This window comes from Colobus angolensis, unplaced genomic scaffold (assembly GCF_000951035.1).
Source record: "Colobus angolensis palliatus isolate OR3802 unplaced genomic scaffold, Cang.pa_1.0 Scaffold4, whole genome shotgun sequence".
In the NCBI taxonomy this organism is placed as follows: Eukaryota; Metazoa; Chordata; class Mammalia; order Primates; family Cercopithecidae; genus Colobus; species Colobus angolensis.
In genome coordinates, this window is record NW_012117376.1 from 7,347,027 (window position 1) to 7,365,875 (window position 18,849).

General features: G+C 49.7%; 1 protein-coding gene across 1 annotated transcript in view; it reads left to right on the forward strand.

Moving 5' to 3' along the window:
• The first annotated feature begins 6,877 nt into the window (after nt 1–6,877).
• The window catches only part of TRIM62 (tripartite motif containing 62), a 34,859-nt gene continuing 22,887 nt past the window's right edge, over nt 6,878–18,849 (forward strand). The window contains exon 1 of the mRNA XM_011955384.1: nt 6,878–7,927. Coding sequence (XP_011810774.1) covers nt 7,520–7,927 — 408 coding nt within the window. The 5' untranslated portion in view covers nt 6,878–7,519. The remainder of the gene's footprint in view (nt 7,928–18,849) is intronic.

Sequence of the window (18,849 nt, forward strand, 5' to 3'; positions counted from 1 at the left end):
TAATGTGAATGCAAGTTTATCTGAGCAGGTGCAAGGGTGAACTGTGACACATAATGTCAATGCCCTGCCAATTTCTCTCAAACCTGTCAATGTATTCACAAGACTTCTGACTGCCAGCCTCCACATGGTAGCTGAGGGATCATTTTCCCAGAACTACAGAGAGCTGACTGTACACATCACAGTTCACAAGTGCTAAGGAATTAAACACCACTGGGGAGCAGCCTCAACACTCAAACATGGTGTATAAATACCCCAGCTCCCTCACCCTTTGGGTGGGATGCTTCTGAGGCATCAATCATTCTGAGGTTTTGTACCATTTCAGAGTTTCCCTGCAGGATAAATCTTTAGTTCCCCTTCGTGACAATAGTGCACCCTTATGGGGCTGCCTTCCCTTCCCACTTCCCTATTAGTGTTACTTGTGCTACCCAAATAAACTATTTTCACTTTAGTCTTTATCTTAAAGTCAGTTCTTGGAAGAACCCATTCTAAGACACATGTGGCTCAAGAACTATGCATTGAGAAGCACTAATTTAGAGAGTGAACTCATTTCTATTTTTTAAAAATGTCTCTTTCTCTCTCTCTCTCCCACAACTCCCCTTCTCCTTCCCCCTACACCCGAGTGTGTGTGTGCACACATGTGCACACATATATAGAATATGTGAAAAAGAGCTGTAAGGATATGATCCAAATATTAACAATAGTTCTTTCTGAATGGTGACTTCTTAGTTTTCCTCTCTTTTGTTTTTCTACAGCAGCAACTGTGTCTCCGAAAGTATTTTTAATTGGCAATTAGGAGATGATGAATGGAGTGGTGGGGAGCAGAGCCAGGCTGCAGTGAGCTGATGCTGGCCCAAGAGAATGCACAGGCCATGGTGGGCTGATGCTGGCATAAGAGGATGTGTAGGCTGCAGTGGACTGATGCTGGTCCAGGAGGATGTGCAGGCTGCAGTGGGCTGGTCCTGGCCCAGGAGGATGTGCAGGCAGCAATTATCTGGTCCTGATCCAGGAGGATGTGCAGGCTGCAGTGGGCTGCTGCTGGCCCGGGAGGATGCTCAGGCTGCAGTCGGCTGGTGCTGGCCCAGGAGGATGCGCAGGCTGCAATGGGCTGACGGTGGCGCAGGAGGATGTACAGACAATTCTCTCAAGGTGCTGGGCTAGAGACAGGCAAGAAATGAGGTGGTAGCTAAAGGTAGGGCAACTGTAGAGAGTATCATTTTAAGAGGAACTTGAGCCTGTTTCTAGGCTGAGGAAAAGCAGCCAATGACAAGGAAAGAGACAAAAATACAGAGTCAAACGTGGGCTCATTGAAGGAGTCAGGTCCCAGAAGAGGCCTGAGGGAATTCGAGGGGTCCTAGGGGAGGAATCCGTTCTCAATGAAGGTAAGCTTCATCCTCCAGGACCAGGGAAAGGGAGTGAAGATGAATAACGTTAGAAATGCATTTATTTCCGTCATTTTTTTTTGTTCTACTCTCTGCCTCATTTCACAGAGGACTTGAGGTGTTTCTACAGATAAGTTGATAGGTTGGAGGGACTGGAAGTTGAGACATCCCCACGGAGGGGGCTCCACTTCCTCCATGGAGCACAAGGCAAGGTCCCCCACTGAGATTAAGCAAGGGTGACACTGTGGGGTTACAGGAGCCAGGCAAATGTTTGGAATAGGGGGGAGGCACCGAGAGACAGAGCCCAGCTTGCCCATTTATAAAGTCTGCTGGGTGGAGCTGACCGCTCTGCTGTGGCCCAGCCAGGCTGCACAATGTGGAGTCATCTCCAGCTGCTTGGGCCCCAGGGGAAGAATTGCAGGAGGAGCCTGTGTGGCTTACTTGCTGTGGCTCTATGTAAGCTCCCCTCCGAGCCACAGTTTCCTCATCTGCCAATGGGGAGAAACAAGTCAAATCTGGAGATTTGATCCTATTGTGAGGATCAAATCAAATAACACACATGAAGCACAGTGCCTGGCACTCAGAAGTTGCTCAATGTTCCTTCTCCTGCTCCTCTGCCTTCAAGTGGGCTTAAGCAAATGTAACCTGGGTAGGAAGGGACGTGAATGTTGTATCTTGTATTGGTGGATGCTATTACATGCAACAATTTTAGATACAGCCGACTCTCATTACTCTCTGTAGCCCTTAAAGGAACCACAGCATCAGGCTCCTGTGAGCCTCTGGCCACATTTTCAGCAACCAGTCAACATACAACTTTGATTTATTTATTTATTTATTTATTTATTTAGAGATGGATTTTCGCTCTATCGCTCAGGCTGCAGTGGGGTGGTGCAATCTCAGCTCATTGCAACCTCCACCTCCTGGTTTCAGGTGATTCTCCTGCCTCAACCTCCCAAGTAGCTGGGATTACAGGCACCTGCCACCATGCCTGGCTAGTTTTTGTTTTTTAGTAGAGATGGGGTTTCACCATGTTGGCCAGGCTAGTCTCAAACTCCTGACCTCAGGTGATCCTCCTGCTTCCGTCTCCCAAAGTGCTAGGATTACAGGAGTGAGCTACTAGGTCAAGCCACAACTTTGTTTTATGTGTGTTTCTGCTTAAAGACACCTTATTTAATATATGAATTGTTGATTCATTAGCATTGAACTCACAGCCAACACTACTGTAACTCATGTCTGAACAAAGCTTATCAAGCACATGTATTTTCTCCTTAAGGCACATCACAGCATTCTTGTGCTTGACAACACCAGAGAGCACTTCAGCACAATGCTTGGGGCCACTTTAAATAGCAAAATCACCAACAAAAAGCACACACACACAAAAGAGAATAATTAGCACCAAATAAGTCACAAACACAAAAAGAATACTTGTTTACACCATGAGAGCTGAGACAAGAAGGCAGGGTGTCCCTTTGTTCAACTTCGGCTGTGAACATATGTGTGGGTAAGTCAAGATTTTCACTTCTGCACATAAGTATGTCCACAAATAATAGCAATTGTGCCTCAAGTATTAATTTGAGGGTTACAAATAAATTTTAGAAGTAGGTGATTTTGCAAATATTGAATCCATAAATAATGAGGATCAAGTGTATCTTTATTTTTTCCAATTACAAAAATATGTATAACAAACAGAGCTATCTAATGTAAAAGTTAAAGTCCCCCCATAATCCCAGCCCACAGATGAATTAGAATATAGCTCTATAGAATTTTTGTTATGCAAATAGTGCCTGTGATTGTGTCTAAGTCTGTGGGTGTCTATGTGTCTATGTGTATTTGGGTCTTTCTTTTCTTTTTTTCACTCAACAATAGCTCTTGGATAGCTTTCCAGAAAAAAATTCCTGATGTTAATTTCTGGAGTATGAATGGAAGCAGATGGCATACACTGCAGTCAGGATCTCTAAGTCTTAGTTCAGACCATTCAACCACATCAGATGTGGGAAGAGCAATCAATGACTTGCCAAATGTAAAGAAAATCAACACTTTTGGTGTTCTGCATCTTAATGGAGATGGAATAAGGTCAAGAGAAGAACTGCTCAGAGAATAAAAGGACTGAACACTGGAAAGTAAAGTGAAAGATAAGAGACTGGGCCGGGTGCGGTGGCTCACACCTATAATCCCAGCACTCTGGGAGGCCAAGGCGGGCAGATCACTTGAGGTCAGGAGTTTGAGACCTGGCCAACATGGTGAAACCCCATCTTTACTAAAAAAACAAAAATTAGCTGGGCATGGTGGCGGGCACCTGTAATCCAGCTACTCGGGAGGCTGAAGCACGAGAATCGCTTGAGCCTGGCAGGTGGAGGTTGCAGTGAGCCAAGATTGCACCACTTCACTCCAGCCTGGGCTTCAGAGCTCTATCTCAAAAGAAAAAAAAAAGAGGCTGTGACTTTCGGCCAGAGAAAGCCATATTCTATGTCCTTTGGAGGAGATTAGAGCTACATATTAAGACTATGTACTGAAAGGACTTAGACAATAGAGTAAAATAGTACCGGAGCCTCTTCTAAAAACAGCTGCAAAATTGGCTGGGCACAGTGGCTCATGCCTGTAATCCCAGCACTTTGGGAGGCAGAGGCAGTTGGATGACCTGAGGTCAGGAGTTTGAGACCAGCCTGACCAATATGGTGAAATCCTGTCTCTACTAAAAATACAAAAATTAGCCAGGCATGATGGTGTGCGCCTGTAGTCCCAGCTACTAGGGAGGCTGAGACAGGAGAATCACTTGGACCTGGGAGGCAGAGGTTGCAGTGAGCCGAGATCACGCCACTGTGCTTCAGCCAGGGTGACAGAGCGAGACTCCATCTCAAATAAATAAATAATAAAAACAGCTGCAAAATAGTATGGAGAAAGCTGGGCTGCTGCAACAAAAGACCCAAAATACAATGGCTCTTGGAAAATAAGTTTACTTCTCACTCTTTAGTCTATGTCAGGTTGGCTGTACTTCATGCAGTCATTCAGGAACCCAGGATCCTCCCGTATCTTTGCTCCATCAGCCCTTTTGAAGCATTAGTGAAGTTGGTACATCTGTGTTCCAACTCAAGAGAAGAGGAAATGGACCACGGAAGAGCAAAAGCCTCATGCCTTAAGGTCTATTTCTATTTATGTTCTATTAGAAAGATCTTAGTCACCAAGTCTCACTCGGCTGCAAGAAGAGCTGGGATATATGGTCTCTAGTGGATCAGCCATTCCTCTGACTGCTACGCTATTATATAGAAGAACAGGAGGATGAATTTTAGTGGACAGCTAGCAATTTCCATCACATCTCCTTTATTTGAGGCTTGGTATCTTCCTCTATAAAATGGAGGTAATAATGTAAACTAGTTAAGGCTGCTTTGGGACTCAAATCCAATAATATACGTGAGAACACTTAGCAAGCCGGACTGTGCGGATAAGAATTTCTCATTGATTTTGCTCTCTAGACCACCAGTTCCTTGGGAGCAAGGAGCATAGTTTATTCCATCCCCTCACAAAGACCTGCTCGGAGTCAGCATCAGTAAATACATGTTGAATAATGAAGTCACTGTTTCATCCATCATCAAGTCTTTTTTTTTTTCATTTCATTTCAAATGCTTCAATAATTTAGACTCTGCCCTGTTCACCTTCCCCACCCCCTCATTAGGGGTGCACATCAGTGTATCAATTGGGATTCTCTGGGTTGCAAAGTGACAATGCACTACTATATTAAACTGGCTTATGCAATAAGATGGACCATCTCACATATCCTGAAGTCCAGACTCTGCATCAGAATAAAAGTTTCTCTTCCCTAGGACTCTCTTGGCCTTGCCCTCCCTTCTGTATCTGCTGTATCCTCAGACTGGGAGCAAGATGGCTACTGCAATTCCAAGCATTGCCACCAAACATATCCCAGCAAAGGGGCAGACTATTTTGCAAAGTAAAGAGATCCTTTCCTGAATTCCCCTCTCTGCCATCGGCTTCCCCTTTAGTTTTTCAGGTTGGACCTGCCCAAACCATCATGGGCAAGAGGAATGAGACCACCATAATGGACTTGGACCAAACAAGACTCACTCCTGGAAATGGGCTGGGGTCAGCCTTCCTTTGGTCACATGGGAAAGGGGCCACCTGAACAAAATCAGGGCTTTGCCTATAAGAAAAAGTTGAGTAATTGCTGTTGCATGAACAACCAACTATTTTTCTGGCAGTGATGGAGATTCTGGGCCAGATGAGGGTGTGATGGAGAAAGTGTCTAGAGAACTAAACTGAGAGCTTTTTCATAAACTGTACCTCAATAAAGTTTAACACCAATGAAGATATTTCTGGAGGAGGCAGAAACTGGTAGCCACCTTCAATGCCTCATTTCCCTCACCCCCGTATCCAGCCATCACCAAATGTCACCGTGTCTGTACTTGCAATACCCTAGCCTTCTCTCCTTACCCACTGTTGGGGCCCCAGTTCGGGTCTCACCTCCTGCAGGCACGATGACAACAGCACCTCAAGGGTGCCCAGTCTTTCCTCCTGCAACCCCTGGCATTGATGCAGTTATTCAGCTACACACCTTTACTGTGTGCTGAGTGCTGTGCATGCGCAGACACATCGGAAAAGCTCCCTGTCTTCTTCACCTTGCAGATGGTATAATGAATATCTCCGAGACTTCCTGAAACCCAGTCGGACCAGGTCATTCCCTTGCCTGAATGCCCGATGCCTTCAAGAAATTCTTTACCATGACCCACAATGCCCTCCAGCCCACCCAAGCCCCTTCTCCACCCCACCCCCGACAGTACAGAATTACTTGCACTTCCTTCACTTCGCTCTCCCCTTTCACGCCTCTATGTTTTTGCACAGGCTGTCTCCTCTGCCTAGAAATCCCTTATCCCCTCTCCATCTGGCACACAAGACAAGTTTTCCTACTACTTTTCCTCCCTCTCTCCTGCACCACCCCTCACCCCTTACACACACACACACACACACACATACAGCGCTCCAGAATTGTTTGCCAATGGAGGCAGCCTTCGGGGCCAGATGTTAGCCAGGGCTTTCCAAACTTCTCCCCAAGCACTCCTTAAGAAAGTGAAGAGGAAATGGGACCCCAGGGCTTAGGAGTGTGAGGGCCTTGAACTTGCTCTAAGCAAGCAGGGCATTTCAAGAGTTTTATCTTTATATTTTATGCAGAAGTTGTATTCCAAACATATTCTTGTTCATTTTAATACAAAATATGATTTTTTCTACATCTTCAATCAATGATCCAGAAAGATGCTCCTTGTTTATTTGTCGTGCTCTCAAATTAGCTGCTGTCCCTGCTCCGCCTCGCCGCGGGGACCCTAAGCGAGACCTGGATGCAGTTCCAAGTACACACCCCAAGGAACAGCTGGGGAGCTGGAGGATGGTGGGGGCGGGGCGGGGGTCAACCGGCTGGCGGCCCCGCCCCTCCCCCGCCCGCTGCGGGGGCGGAGTTGCTTGGGTCCCGCCTACGGGGGCGGGGAGGTAGCCGCGGCCACCGGCAGCTCGGATTCGGCTGGTTCCGGGTTGAGAGGCTGCGCTGGACCGAAGCGGTGGCTGCTAAGCCCGTGGGGGTAAGGGGCCGCGCTGGGTCAGGGTTTGGGGCCGGGATCCGGCAGCTGAGCGGGCCGGCACCCCTCCTCTTCTCTGCCGGTCACAGCCAATGTACGGCTTGGCCTGGCTGCCCCCTCCCTCAGGATTCCCCATCCCCAGCTTCTCGCCCTCCCCCCAAAGCCCTCACCCCGGGATTTCGACCCCTTCAAGGGCTCCACCCCCCTCCGGGATCCCCTTCTCCCAGCTCCTATCCCTTAGGACTGCCCCGCCCCCTAGAACCTCCCCGCCAGGATCTCCGTCCCTCAGCCGCTCACGGCCTCCTCCCGGCGCCCATCGCCTTGAGCTGCCCACTACCTCTAGACCGCCCTCCCGGGCTGGCGTCCCAGGGAGTCTCAGCCGCGCACCCCTTCCTCGCGTTACCCTCCTTCCGGACAGCACCCCCTCCCTTCTCCGGTAGCTCCTACCCCTGCCTGTGCGGGCCTCGTCCCCGCGCCCAGCCCTCGGTGCTGCCTTCAACAGCGCCGCGCTCTCTCAGCCGCCCCCCTGCCCCTCGGGCCCCCCTCTCTGCCGCCCCCGGCGCCATGGCGTGCAGCCTCAAGGACGAGCTGCTGTGCTCCATCTGCCTGAGCATCTACCAGGACCCTGTGAGCCTGGGCTGCGAGCACTACTTCTGCCGCCGCTGCATCACCGAGCACTGGGTGCGGCAGGAGGCGCAGGGCGCCCGAGACTGCCCTGAGTGCCGGCGCACGTTCGCCGAGCCCGCGCTGGCGCCCAGCCTCAAGCTGGCCAACATCGTGGAGCGCTACAGCGCCTTCCCGCTGGACGCCATCCTCAACGCGCGCCGCGCCGCGCGACCCTGCCAGGCGCACGACAAGGTCAAGCTCTTCTGCCTCACGGACCGCGCGCTGCTCTGCTTCTTCTGCGACGAGCCCGCGCTGCACGAGCAGCACCAAGTCACCGGCATCGACGACGCCTTCGAGGAGCTGCAGGTGCGCTGCTCGGGCGGCCTGGGGCAGGGGCGGGGCCGGGCTGGAGGTGGGGTCGGGCCGGGGGTGGGGTCAGGGCTGGACTGCGGGCCAGACCCAGTCAGAATGGTCCCGGGGCGGGGCCGCCGGCAGGGTCAGGGCCCTATCAGGAGTAACATGGGACAGGGAGGGGCGGGGCCGCCGCGGAGCGGGGCCGTGGGGGCGGGGCCTTGTTCAGTATGTACCCGGCGGAATCTGAGACAGACCTGGAGTAGGGGCTGGTCCGTAGTTAGGAAGTCGAGGACGCGGATGGGACGGCGGAAACGAGTGAGATCAGAACTGGACCAGATACTGGGCTGGGGCAGGGTTGTGAACGAAGTGGAATCAGACCAGGGGAAAGGCAGGGCCGCTGTCAGACTGGGGGCGAGGCCGCGAGGATGGGTCTGTACTAAACCGGGTAGCTGAGCTCTGGCAGGCTGGGGGTTCTGTGGGGCCGGAGACTGGATCAGATGTGCATCAGGACTAAGGGGAGTACGGGGGCTAGAATGTGCTGGACAGGTGAGGGTGAAACCTAATAGAGGGGTATAAGATAGGGTGCCAAACTGCTTGAGAGGGCAGGTTTGAGTGCGGAGGGTTAGACTAAGATGTATAAGGGGTTAAAACTGAGATCAGGTCCAGATACTCTACAACAAGTTTAGATTTAAGCCAGAGTAGAGGCCAGATTGAGTGGGCCCAGGACTTGAAGAGTAAAGACTTGGAGAATAAGGCCCAGATGTACGGTGATTCAAGAAGGGAGGGTCTAGACCCTAGACTCTAGGAGTCTCTAGGGGTTTTTGATTACCTCTTTGGCTCTGTCCCCCACATCAGGACCTTTGAAGACTAAGCGAAACGGTACATGCAGAGGGACCTGAGCATAGTTGGCAAAGAACTCTAATCGATCCCCCTTAAGACTTCCTGTCTTCACTGACAAACTCCTACTCAACTTTTAAGGCCTTGCCCAAATGTCCTCTCTGTGAAGCCTTCTCCAAGCTCCACTGGTAAAAAAAAAATTTTTTTAAAGGCATTAGAACTGCATTTTCCCAAATGCTCTCTATTAATAAGTATGGGAAATGTAGCATATTTTTTATACCCACCCCCTTGGAGAATTTTCAGTATGCATTTGCATATTAAAAGCTTAGAGAAGTCTTGTTGCAAATAAATCTATTTTACTGTGTTTAACAAAATGGCTCCCAAGCTTATTTGGGCCTGGAATCCTTTTTTCAAGCTAAATCACTGAAATCCAGCAGTCCCATGTTCCTGGCTTTGGGATACTAATGGAGCATATAGTTCTCCAAGGCCAGAGACAGTATCTTGTTTCTCCTATCCATGGCCACAAAGCCTGGTGCAAGGCCTGGTCCACAGCACACACCAAAAAAGACCAAATGAATGAATGAAAGAATGACCAACCCTGGCCTAAGCTGGACCAGACTGTGGAGCATTTGGAAGCAGAAGGTTTTTGGCTCAAACATTTTATGAAAATGGAGTGGGCTAACTTGGGAGGTAATGAGCTCTCTGGCCTCGAGATAGTCAAACAGAAACTAAATAACTACTTTCCCCTGTATTGTAGGGGCTCCCAATCCCTCCACACACCAGTCTTTGAGTAGGCCTGCACCCAGCAGATGCCCATGGGCCTCAGGAGAAATGGCCCATGTTCACCATCGCCCCCTCCCTGTCCCTTTTGTCTCGAAACTACAACTGACTCCCTTCCAGTCTAGCTGTATGAGGATGAAGACCCCATCAGAGGGTGAGCAAGAGCCTGGGCCTCTGAGAGCCTGCACAAGGCTTGGCCCTCCACCCTCAGAGCCATCATGCTAGGCGCTGCTGCTATCCATCTCCCCGTCTGTGGAGTCACATAAGCAGGAAGAGTTTGAAGGGACTCTGTCCGAAACCATCTGTCCAACCTCTTCATCATGTAGGAGTGGAAAGTGAGGCCTGGAAAAGTGATGTGACTTGCCCAAGGCTACACTTCCAGACAGTGAGAGAGCCAGGGCTAGAGGGCACAGCCTGACCCAGATCCCTCTTCTCTGATCTCTCCCCTCCCTGTCTGACTTTCTAGCCTTTGCTTCAGAGGCTTGGTTCTCCTGTCTGCAAACCAAACCAGGGAATCCAGATTACTGTATGTTGGGCTTCTGTACTCTATCCCATGACCTGGGGGACACAGGAGAAATTGAACATGTATTACCTACAAATACTATTGAAATGCTTCATTATTGGATGAAAAGTAAAACAGGACTGCCACTTGCTTACTCTCTAGCACACTGTCCTGGGGTTGGACACACTTGGGTTCCAAACCTGCTGTGGGCACTATGTGCCCCTTGGTGAGTCACTCCATGTAAATGTTGATGCTCTGTCTGTACAATGGGGTCCGGATGCCTCCTTCTTACCAGGACTTTTGTGAGGCTGACCTGGGATTACTCTGCTATTTGAGGTTCAAAGGCACACAGTACGGGCTGGAATAACATACAGCCCACCTTTTCTCTTTCTACCTGTGAGAGCTCATGTGCCCAGCTGAGTGAATGCCCAGACTCTCCTCTCTGGCCCGAGAAGGAGGCCTTGCTTTGGTGTGTCCTCGGGGCTTGGCAATTGGGTGGCAGAGAAATCTGCCTCCCCTCTGGAGAGGATGTGCTGCTGGGTGAGATTCAAGGCACCCTCCACCCCCACCTGCCTCTCCCTCCATATGGGGAAGGCAAGGCTTATTAGCTATTTATGCCCAGAAATAAGGCTGAACCCACCCTCACATCTCCTTCTCTCCCAGCAGCTGATGGAGCTGGGGCCCTTCTCCTGCAGAATTACGGACTCAGAGCTGGCAGGGTCATGCAGATCATCTGGTGCCACGCCCACTTGACAGATGGGGAAACAAGAGAGGGAGAGGGAAGAAGAAGGGGACTTGCCCAAGGCCTTGAAGCCAGAGGAGGCTGGGCCTATACTCAGCCAGAGTCTCCCAACACCCTACCTAGCAGTTGGCCTGGAGCTTTTACATTTATTGTAAATCCTTGAGGCATCAGAGCAGAGAAATTAAGAGCCCTGCTTTGTACTCAGGTAATCTCAATCCTGGCTCTACCATTTACTGTGTGACTTTGGGAAGATTATTTACCACCTCTGAGCCTTGGGTTCTTCATGGACAGCATGGAAGTAATTATATTAGGATTAAACAAGATGATGTTTATAAAAGCTTAGTACCTAACAGCACTCAATAAATGACACCTATAGTAGGTTACAGCGTACTCGGCACTGTTGACATTTGGGGCTAGATGACTGTTGTGCAGGGCCGTCTTGTGTGTTATGGGAAGTCTGGCAGCATCCCTGGTCTCTACCCACTAGATGCCAGTAGCAAATTCCACCCACCTCCCAAGTTGTGACAATCAAAACCATCCCCAAGCATTGACAAATGTCTCCTAGAGTCAAAATCACCTCTAGTTGAGAAACCTGACCTAGAGAAGTCCTACTCAACTTTAAAACTTCAGGTCAAATATCACCTCCTCCGTGAAGCCTTCCCTGACCTACTAAGCACAATTGCTTTGTACTCCAGATTCCATCACAGGGGTCAGACCTGACATGCTGTGTGTCCTTGGTCACATTACTTTGCTTCTCTAAGGCTCCTTCTCTAAGGTTCATCTATAACATGAGGATATGACATTCCTGGGAAGGATGTTGTAAGGGTTAGAGATCTTATCAGAAGTGCCTAGTACCATGCCTGGCACAGTAGGTACCCCGAAACTATTTTTAAATATCTTTGTTCATTATAAAATTAACATAAGCAGAGCTATATAATGTAAAAGTCCCCCCCATAATCATACCCCATGAAACATGGCAGGAATTACTATATAGTTCTAAGGATTTTTGTGCAACCTGTGTGTGTGTATGCGTGCATGCATGTGTGTATGCATGTGTGTACATGTGTGCATGCATGTGTGTGTGCATGTGCGTGTATGTGCATGTGTGCATGCATGCGTGCATGTGTGTGCATGTGTGAGTGTGTTGGTGTCTTCCTCCCCACCTCCACTGCTGAGTACCTGGACCACTGAGCAAAGTGGAGGGAGGGAGCCCATTTCCAAAGAGTTCAGGGCTTCTCAGCCAATATTCATTGAGCCCAGTCTGAATGCCTGGGACTGCACTAAGAGCTTCTCTGGCATTACCTCATTTAATCTTCATAGCACCCTGTGGGATGGGTACTGTTATCTATTTCTTTTACTGATGAAGTAACAAACTCAGAGGAATTAAGTGACACATTTGGTTACCCAGCTGGTAAATGGCAGGGCCAGGATTTGAAGCCAGTCTGACTAGGCCGCATATCGTCCCTGAGCTGCCTCTGAGGGTTGGGTAATTGTCTCCCAGCCACCCTGCCTGTCCTGTATTGACAGGGCTAGGCCATCTGTCCCAGCTGACGCCCCGAGGGCAGGTGGTTGGGACGTCATCTTGGTCAGACCAGGAGTGGCATCCGGCTCTCTGGCCATCTCAGGTTCCTAACCCCCAGAGAGGGGATCCGATTCAGTCTCAGCCGCCCCCTCCAAGCCTCATGTGACCGTTGGAGCGCTTCCCAAGGCTTCCTTCATGCCAGAGAAGATAGCAATGGATCAGCCTTGGACACAAGCCCTGGCAGGCAGGGTATGGTGATCCAGTGACACCAAGGCAGCCACCCAAGGAGGGAGCGGGGCTGGGGGCTAGATTCAAATCCCGGCTCTGGTTTCTTCCAGGAGAGGGGGTGACACTCTTTTGCCCAATCTGAGAAATGGAAGTAAGAACAAGCCCTCCTGCTTTATGTGTAAAGAGAGAGAAAGAGTTGCTAAATATCCAAAGAAATGATAGATTCAGAGGTACTTTATTTTGTAGCATAGAAAGGAAGGCAGCTGGGTTGTCTGTGTTCTGGGGAAGTGGCTCTGCTGTTACTTTTCCAAGGAGAGGGCAGGATTTCTCTGCCAACAGCAGCCTCTGTGAGGGCAAAGCTGGCTGGGCATGGTGGCATATGCCTGTATTCCCAGCTAGTCAGCACAAAGTTATGGGGCACTTACTGTGTGCCAGGTGCTTTGTTATGGGCATTTGATCCTCACAAGGACTTTTTCTTTCCCTCCTCCCTGAGTGGGACTGGGATCAGTACATCTCACAGATGAAGAAACTGAGGCTGAGAGATTCAGTAACTTTCCCAAGATCACACTGCAAGTAGGAGGAAGAGCTGAGATTCAAACTGGTCTTTCTGACTCAGAATTCACCCTCCTTCCCAACATGGCAACTGTCCCAGGGAGCACCCAAATGGAGAGGAACCTGAGAAACCATCAAAGAGTTGACACTCTCCCCATTTTGCAGATAGGGAAACTGGCTTGCCCAGGATTAGACCAGAGCTCAGCTCTCGTGACTCTCAGTCCAGTGTTGTTTTCTCAGTACCATTTACCTTCCTGACCTCCATCTTTGCTTGAACACTCAGAGTGGATGAGGAAGATTTGGAGGTGAGTTCTGTCTTGGATTCAGGGATTCACTTAATAATTTCTGGGCTGGGCGCAGTGGCCCACGCCTGTAATCCCAGCACTTTGGGAGGCCAAGGCAGGTGGATCACCTGAGTTTAAGATCAGCCTGGCCAACATGATGAAACCCCCATCTCTACTAAAAATACAAAAAAAAAAATTAGCTGAGCATGGTGGCACATGCCTGTATTTCCAGCTACTCAGGAGGCTGAGGCACGAGAATCGCTTGAACCCGGGAGGCAGAGGTTGCCATGAGCCGAGATCGTGCCACTACACTCCAGCCTGGGTGACAGAGCAAGACTCCATCTCAAAAAAAATTACATATACATATACATATGTGTGTGTGCATAAATGTATATACACGTGTATATATGTGTCTATATATAGTCTATATATAGACATATATTTACACATATATATACATGTATGTATATATACACACATATATACACACATATATACGTATATATACACATATATACACACATATATACGTGTGTGTGTGTGTGTGTATATATATACACACACATACACATAATTTCTTTAGCCAGTATACGTGCCGTGGCTACAGAGGGCCAGCCCTGTGTTGGGCCCAGAAGAGAGCTACACAAGACCTGGCCCTGTGTGGTCCCGAGAGATAGGCCCATGAACTGGTAGGTTGCTGTAACTGAGGCTTGCTCTGTTGAGCTGAATCCTAAAAGATGTGCTGAGTGCTTCAGGCCAAGGAGCAGAAAGAAAGATGTTATGGACAGAGGGAATAAAAACATGCACAGCCTGGTGCAGAGCATTCCAGGGACCGGATTCAAGGCTTTGACAAGCAGGCACACTCTCCTTTCTCTCTCTCCTAGCCTACCTCTCATTTAATTTTAACAGTAACCCTATGAGATGGATCTCATTGCCCCATTTTACAAATGGAGAAACTGAGGCTCAGAAACGGTGCCTGGCTAGGCACAGTAGCTCACACCTGTAATTCCAGTACTTTGAGAGGTCAAGGCAGGAGGATTGCTTGAGTCCAGAAGTTCGAGACCAGCCTGGGCAACAAGGCAAAACCCTATCTCTACAAAAAATGCAAAAAAAATTAGCTGGGCATGGTTTCATGCACCTGTAGTCCCAGCTGTTCGGGAGGCTGAGGTGGGAGGATCGCCTGAGCCCAGGAGGTTGAAGCTGCAGTGAGCTGTGATCATGCCACTGCACTCCAGCCAGCCTGGGTGACAGAGTGAGACCCTGTCTCAAAAAAAAAAAAAAAAGGAAAAACAGAAACTATGCCTAAGGGACTGGAAAGAGAGAAAGGAGAAGAAGTGGGAGGAAGAAAGGGGGGTAAAGAATATAAGTGTATTTACTGCCTCTGAATTGTATACTTAAAAATGGTTAAATGATAAGTTATATATGTATATTTTACCTCAATAAAATTTTTTTTTTTTAAAAGAGGCCAAGCACAGTGGCTTATGCTTCTAATCCCAGCTCTTGGGAGGCCAAGGTGCAAGGATCATTTGAGGCCAGGAGCTGGGAGTTCGAGACCATCCTGGGCAACACAGAGACCCCATCTCTACAATAAATTTTTAAACATTATCCAGGCATGGTGCATGCCTGTAGTGCTAGATACTTGGGAGGCTGAGGCAGGAGGATTACTTGAGCCCCAGGAGTTTGAGGCTATAGTGAGCTATGATTGCACCGCTGCACTTCAGCCTAGGTGACAGAGTAAGCCCTTATCTCTAAAAAAAATTTTCTTTTAATTAGGGAAAAAAAAAAGAAAGAAACTGTGCCTAAGGTCAGAAAACCACTAAGTGTCCCTGAAGCTGGAACTTGAACTCAGGTTATCTGAGTGTGACCAGGGACAGGATGGAGGTGAGCACACATTCAGGTGGTTCGTTGTGGCTGGAGGGGAGGGTGTGGCAGGAGGAGGTAAGAATGGAAAAGTGAGGCTTGACCAGCACAGGAGGGGCTTTGAATGCTTGAATGTACACACACATGCACACACACAAGTACACATATACATATGCATGCGCACACAAGCTCACACACGCATATGCATGCACCCACTAAGCTTGATGCTTAACATGCTAGGAAGCCAGAAACAGATGTGAGCAGGCAAGTGCAGCCCGGCCAGGTCTGTATTATGGAGCAAGCACTCTGGGGCAGTGTGCCAGGGGAGCGAGTGGGAGACCCTAGAAGCAGGGAGTGGCCAGATGTTGCCAGAGATTGTGTGGCAGGGAATTGCACAGGGAGGGTGGGGGCTTGAAGATATAGAAGAATTCCAGTCTGTTGGGAGGACCAGGAGCATCCAGTTCTAGGTATAGATGAAAGACTGGGGCTGGGGGAGGAAAGAGAGAGGCAAGTTCAAGTTTGTCACGGTCAGGTTTCTGGCATCCTTGGGTCAGAGAGGGAAAGAGAGAGCAGTACCCAGGCATGGAGAAGAGGAGAGGCTTGAGCACCTACTGTGTGCAGCACCATGCTGGACCATGTCATGGGAGCCATCTCACTTAGCCTTCATCACAACACTGTGAAAGCTTGTGGAGGTGAGCCCTGAGCAAAAGTCATGCAGTCAGGATTTGAACACAGGCTTTTCTGATGAAGAGTCCCTGAAGCCGAGATGGCTTTAAACAGCTGCTTTGTGCCCCGGGCCAGAGGGAGGGATGGCCTCACAGCAGGAGAGATCGGGCCTTGGGAACATTTGAGCCCTGCCTCTCTGTGCCCCCCAACTCCTCTGTTGCCCCAGTCCTGGCTTCTTCATACCAATTAAGAGCCCCAGAGCCTCAAACTGGCATATTTGCATAACTGTGTGCTCAGGGCTGCGCAGATTCCACAGCCCCATCCTCTGAAGTGTGTCCTCCACAGTCACCTCATCCTGCCCTGCCCGCCCCTGCTCTTATGGGGCCCTGTGGAATCCAACTCTCCCAGGCTGACATTCAAGGCCTCTTCCAGTATCCACCCCTACCCTAGCCAGCCCCAACTGGCCTTTCCAGCTTGTGACTCCACCTACCTGTCACATGCCTGGCTGCAGCCATCCCCAACCACCCCCACTTCCTGCACATGTGAGGGTGGGCCCCTACCCAACCTGTTCTCCCCACCTGCAATGCCCTGGCCCATCCTGGAGACTTGAAGGAACCCTGGCCATCCATCTTCCTTTTTCCTTCCATCAGAAATAAACTCCTTCCTTGAAGCTCCCCCAGTTCTGAGTCTCAACTTTACATATAGTTACTATGATGATAATGACAACTAATATTGATTGAGCTCACCCTGTACATCATGTCAGGCCATGAATTAAGTCATTTCATTCACAGGGTAAGTCTATGGAACAGGTACTGTTAGGCCTTACTTAGAGGCCTAGCGCCATGGCTGATGCCTGTAATCCCAGCACTTTGGGAGGCCAAGGTAGGTGGATCACTTGAGGTCAGGAGTTCAAGACCAGCCTGGCCAACATGGCAAAACCCTATCTCTACTAGAAATACAAAAATACAAAAAGTAGCCGGGTGTTGTGGCGGGCGCCTATAATCCCAGCTACTCAAGAGGCTGAGGCAGGAGAATCACTTGAACCTAGGAAGCAGAGGTTGCAGTGAGCCAAGATCACACCACTACACTCTAGCCTGGGTGACAGAGCAAGATTCTGTCTCAAAAAAAAAACAAAAAAAAACCTTACTTTACAGATTTGGAAACCAAGGTGGAGGGAGGGCGCTGTGAGCACAGCCAGATGTTGTCAGCTGTACTAGATCCTAGCAGGCCCTCCATGTTTATCCTGTTCTTCTTTGTATTTTACCTATTCAAATTTCTTCCTCCTTCCTCCTCAACTAACTGCAAATTCTTCAAGGACCATGTATAGACCCACCCCTGGAGTGGCCAGCACAAAGCCTGACACTCACTGGGTACTCAGAAATTTTTGCTGCATTGATTTGCATGGGAGGTAGGGAGGCCAAGAGATTTTGAACATGGATTTTTGGAGCCACTGAGAGCCTCCCCTCTGCCCTTACTAGCTATGTGAACTTAGGCAACCGCCTAACCTCACTGACCCTCAATTTCCCCCTCTGTGGGATGGGCGCAATAAAGACACTACTAACCTTGTGAATTGTTGTGAGAATTAGGTGACAAGATGCCTGTGAAATTCAAACCCAAACCACACCCGCCTCCAGCCCCTCTGGTCCTGTGTCTTTGCCGTTACCGGGTGTCCTTCCTCAGGATTAAGCTCTATCACTTGGGAGTTTATCAGGCTCCAGTTTCCTGTGTGACCTCTCTGCTGGAGTAAAATTTCCAGTTTGTTCTCCTCTGTCAAGCTGTGTGTGGCCGTGGGCCAGTCAGTCCCTTCCCTTGGGCCTGTGTTTCCTGTCCTGGCAATCCAAGGGGTTGGACCAGATGGTCCCTGCAGCCTCTTCCTGCTCTGGCCATCTGAGAAGGGAAGGAGGGGCCACCTGGACACAGTGAGGGATGAAGACACAAAGAAGAGACTAGGAAGCCGCATACAGGACACAGTGACCGCTCTGTCTCCCGAGCACCCAGGGTGTGCCAGGCTCTGTGCCCTGTGAGGCTGAACACTTCTTACCATTGTCTCATTTTACCCTCCCAACCCTAGGAGATATGATTATCCCCATTTTTCAGACAAGGCACTGGGGCACAGAGAGGTTAGGTGACATCCTAGGTTCACACAGCCTAGTGGGTGGTAGAGCCATTTTTCTAACCGAGGAAGGAGACATGTTGGAGGGGGAGGGGTGACACAGCTCAGGCAGCCTTCTAAGTCCTGCCTTCTGGACGCTAGGGTTTGGTTTTCCTAAGTTAGCTGTTCCCTCGGGCTCTGCACCTAGCCCACCCAGGGAACTCTGCCTGCTGGGGGCCTTCTCTCCCCGCCGCACCCTTTCAGAGGTGAGCTCTGACCCAGCCTAGCCCCATCCCTGGGCAAGAACATCTGAAGACTCAGCGAGGCCAGTGGTGTGTGGCCCTGTCCTAGGTACTGAGATTGTGAAAATCTCCCCTTTCTACAGTCCCTGCCCTCAAGAGCCCACAATCTAGTAGGGGAGATTTTTTTGCTTCCTTTTTTAAAGACGGAGTCTCGCTCTGTCACCCAGGCTGGAGTGTACAATCTAGTAGGGGATTTTTTTTCTTTTCTTTTTTTTTTTTTTTTTAGAGACTGGGCTCTGTCACCCAGGCTGGAGTGCAGTGGCATGATCTTGGCTCACTGCAACCTCCACCTCAGTTAAAGCGATTTTCTCACCTCAGCCTCCCAAGTAGCCAGGCTTACAGGCACCCGCCACCACGCCCAGCTAATTTTTGTATTTTTAGTAGAGACGGGGTTTTGCCATGTTGGTCAGGCTGGTTTTGAACTTCTGACCTCAGGTGATCCACCTGCCTCAGCCTCCCAAAGTGTTGGGATTACAGGTGTGAGCCACTGTGCCCAGCCTAGTAGGGGAGATGGACAGGTAACCTTGCAATTAAAATGCAGTGTGTGCCATCAGGGTACAAGTGTGG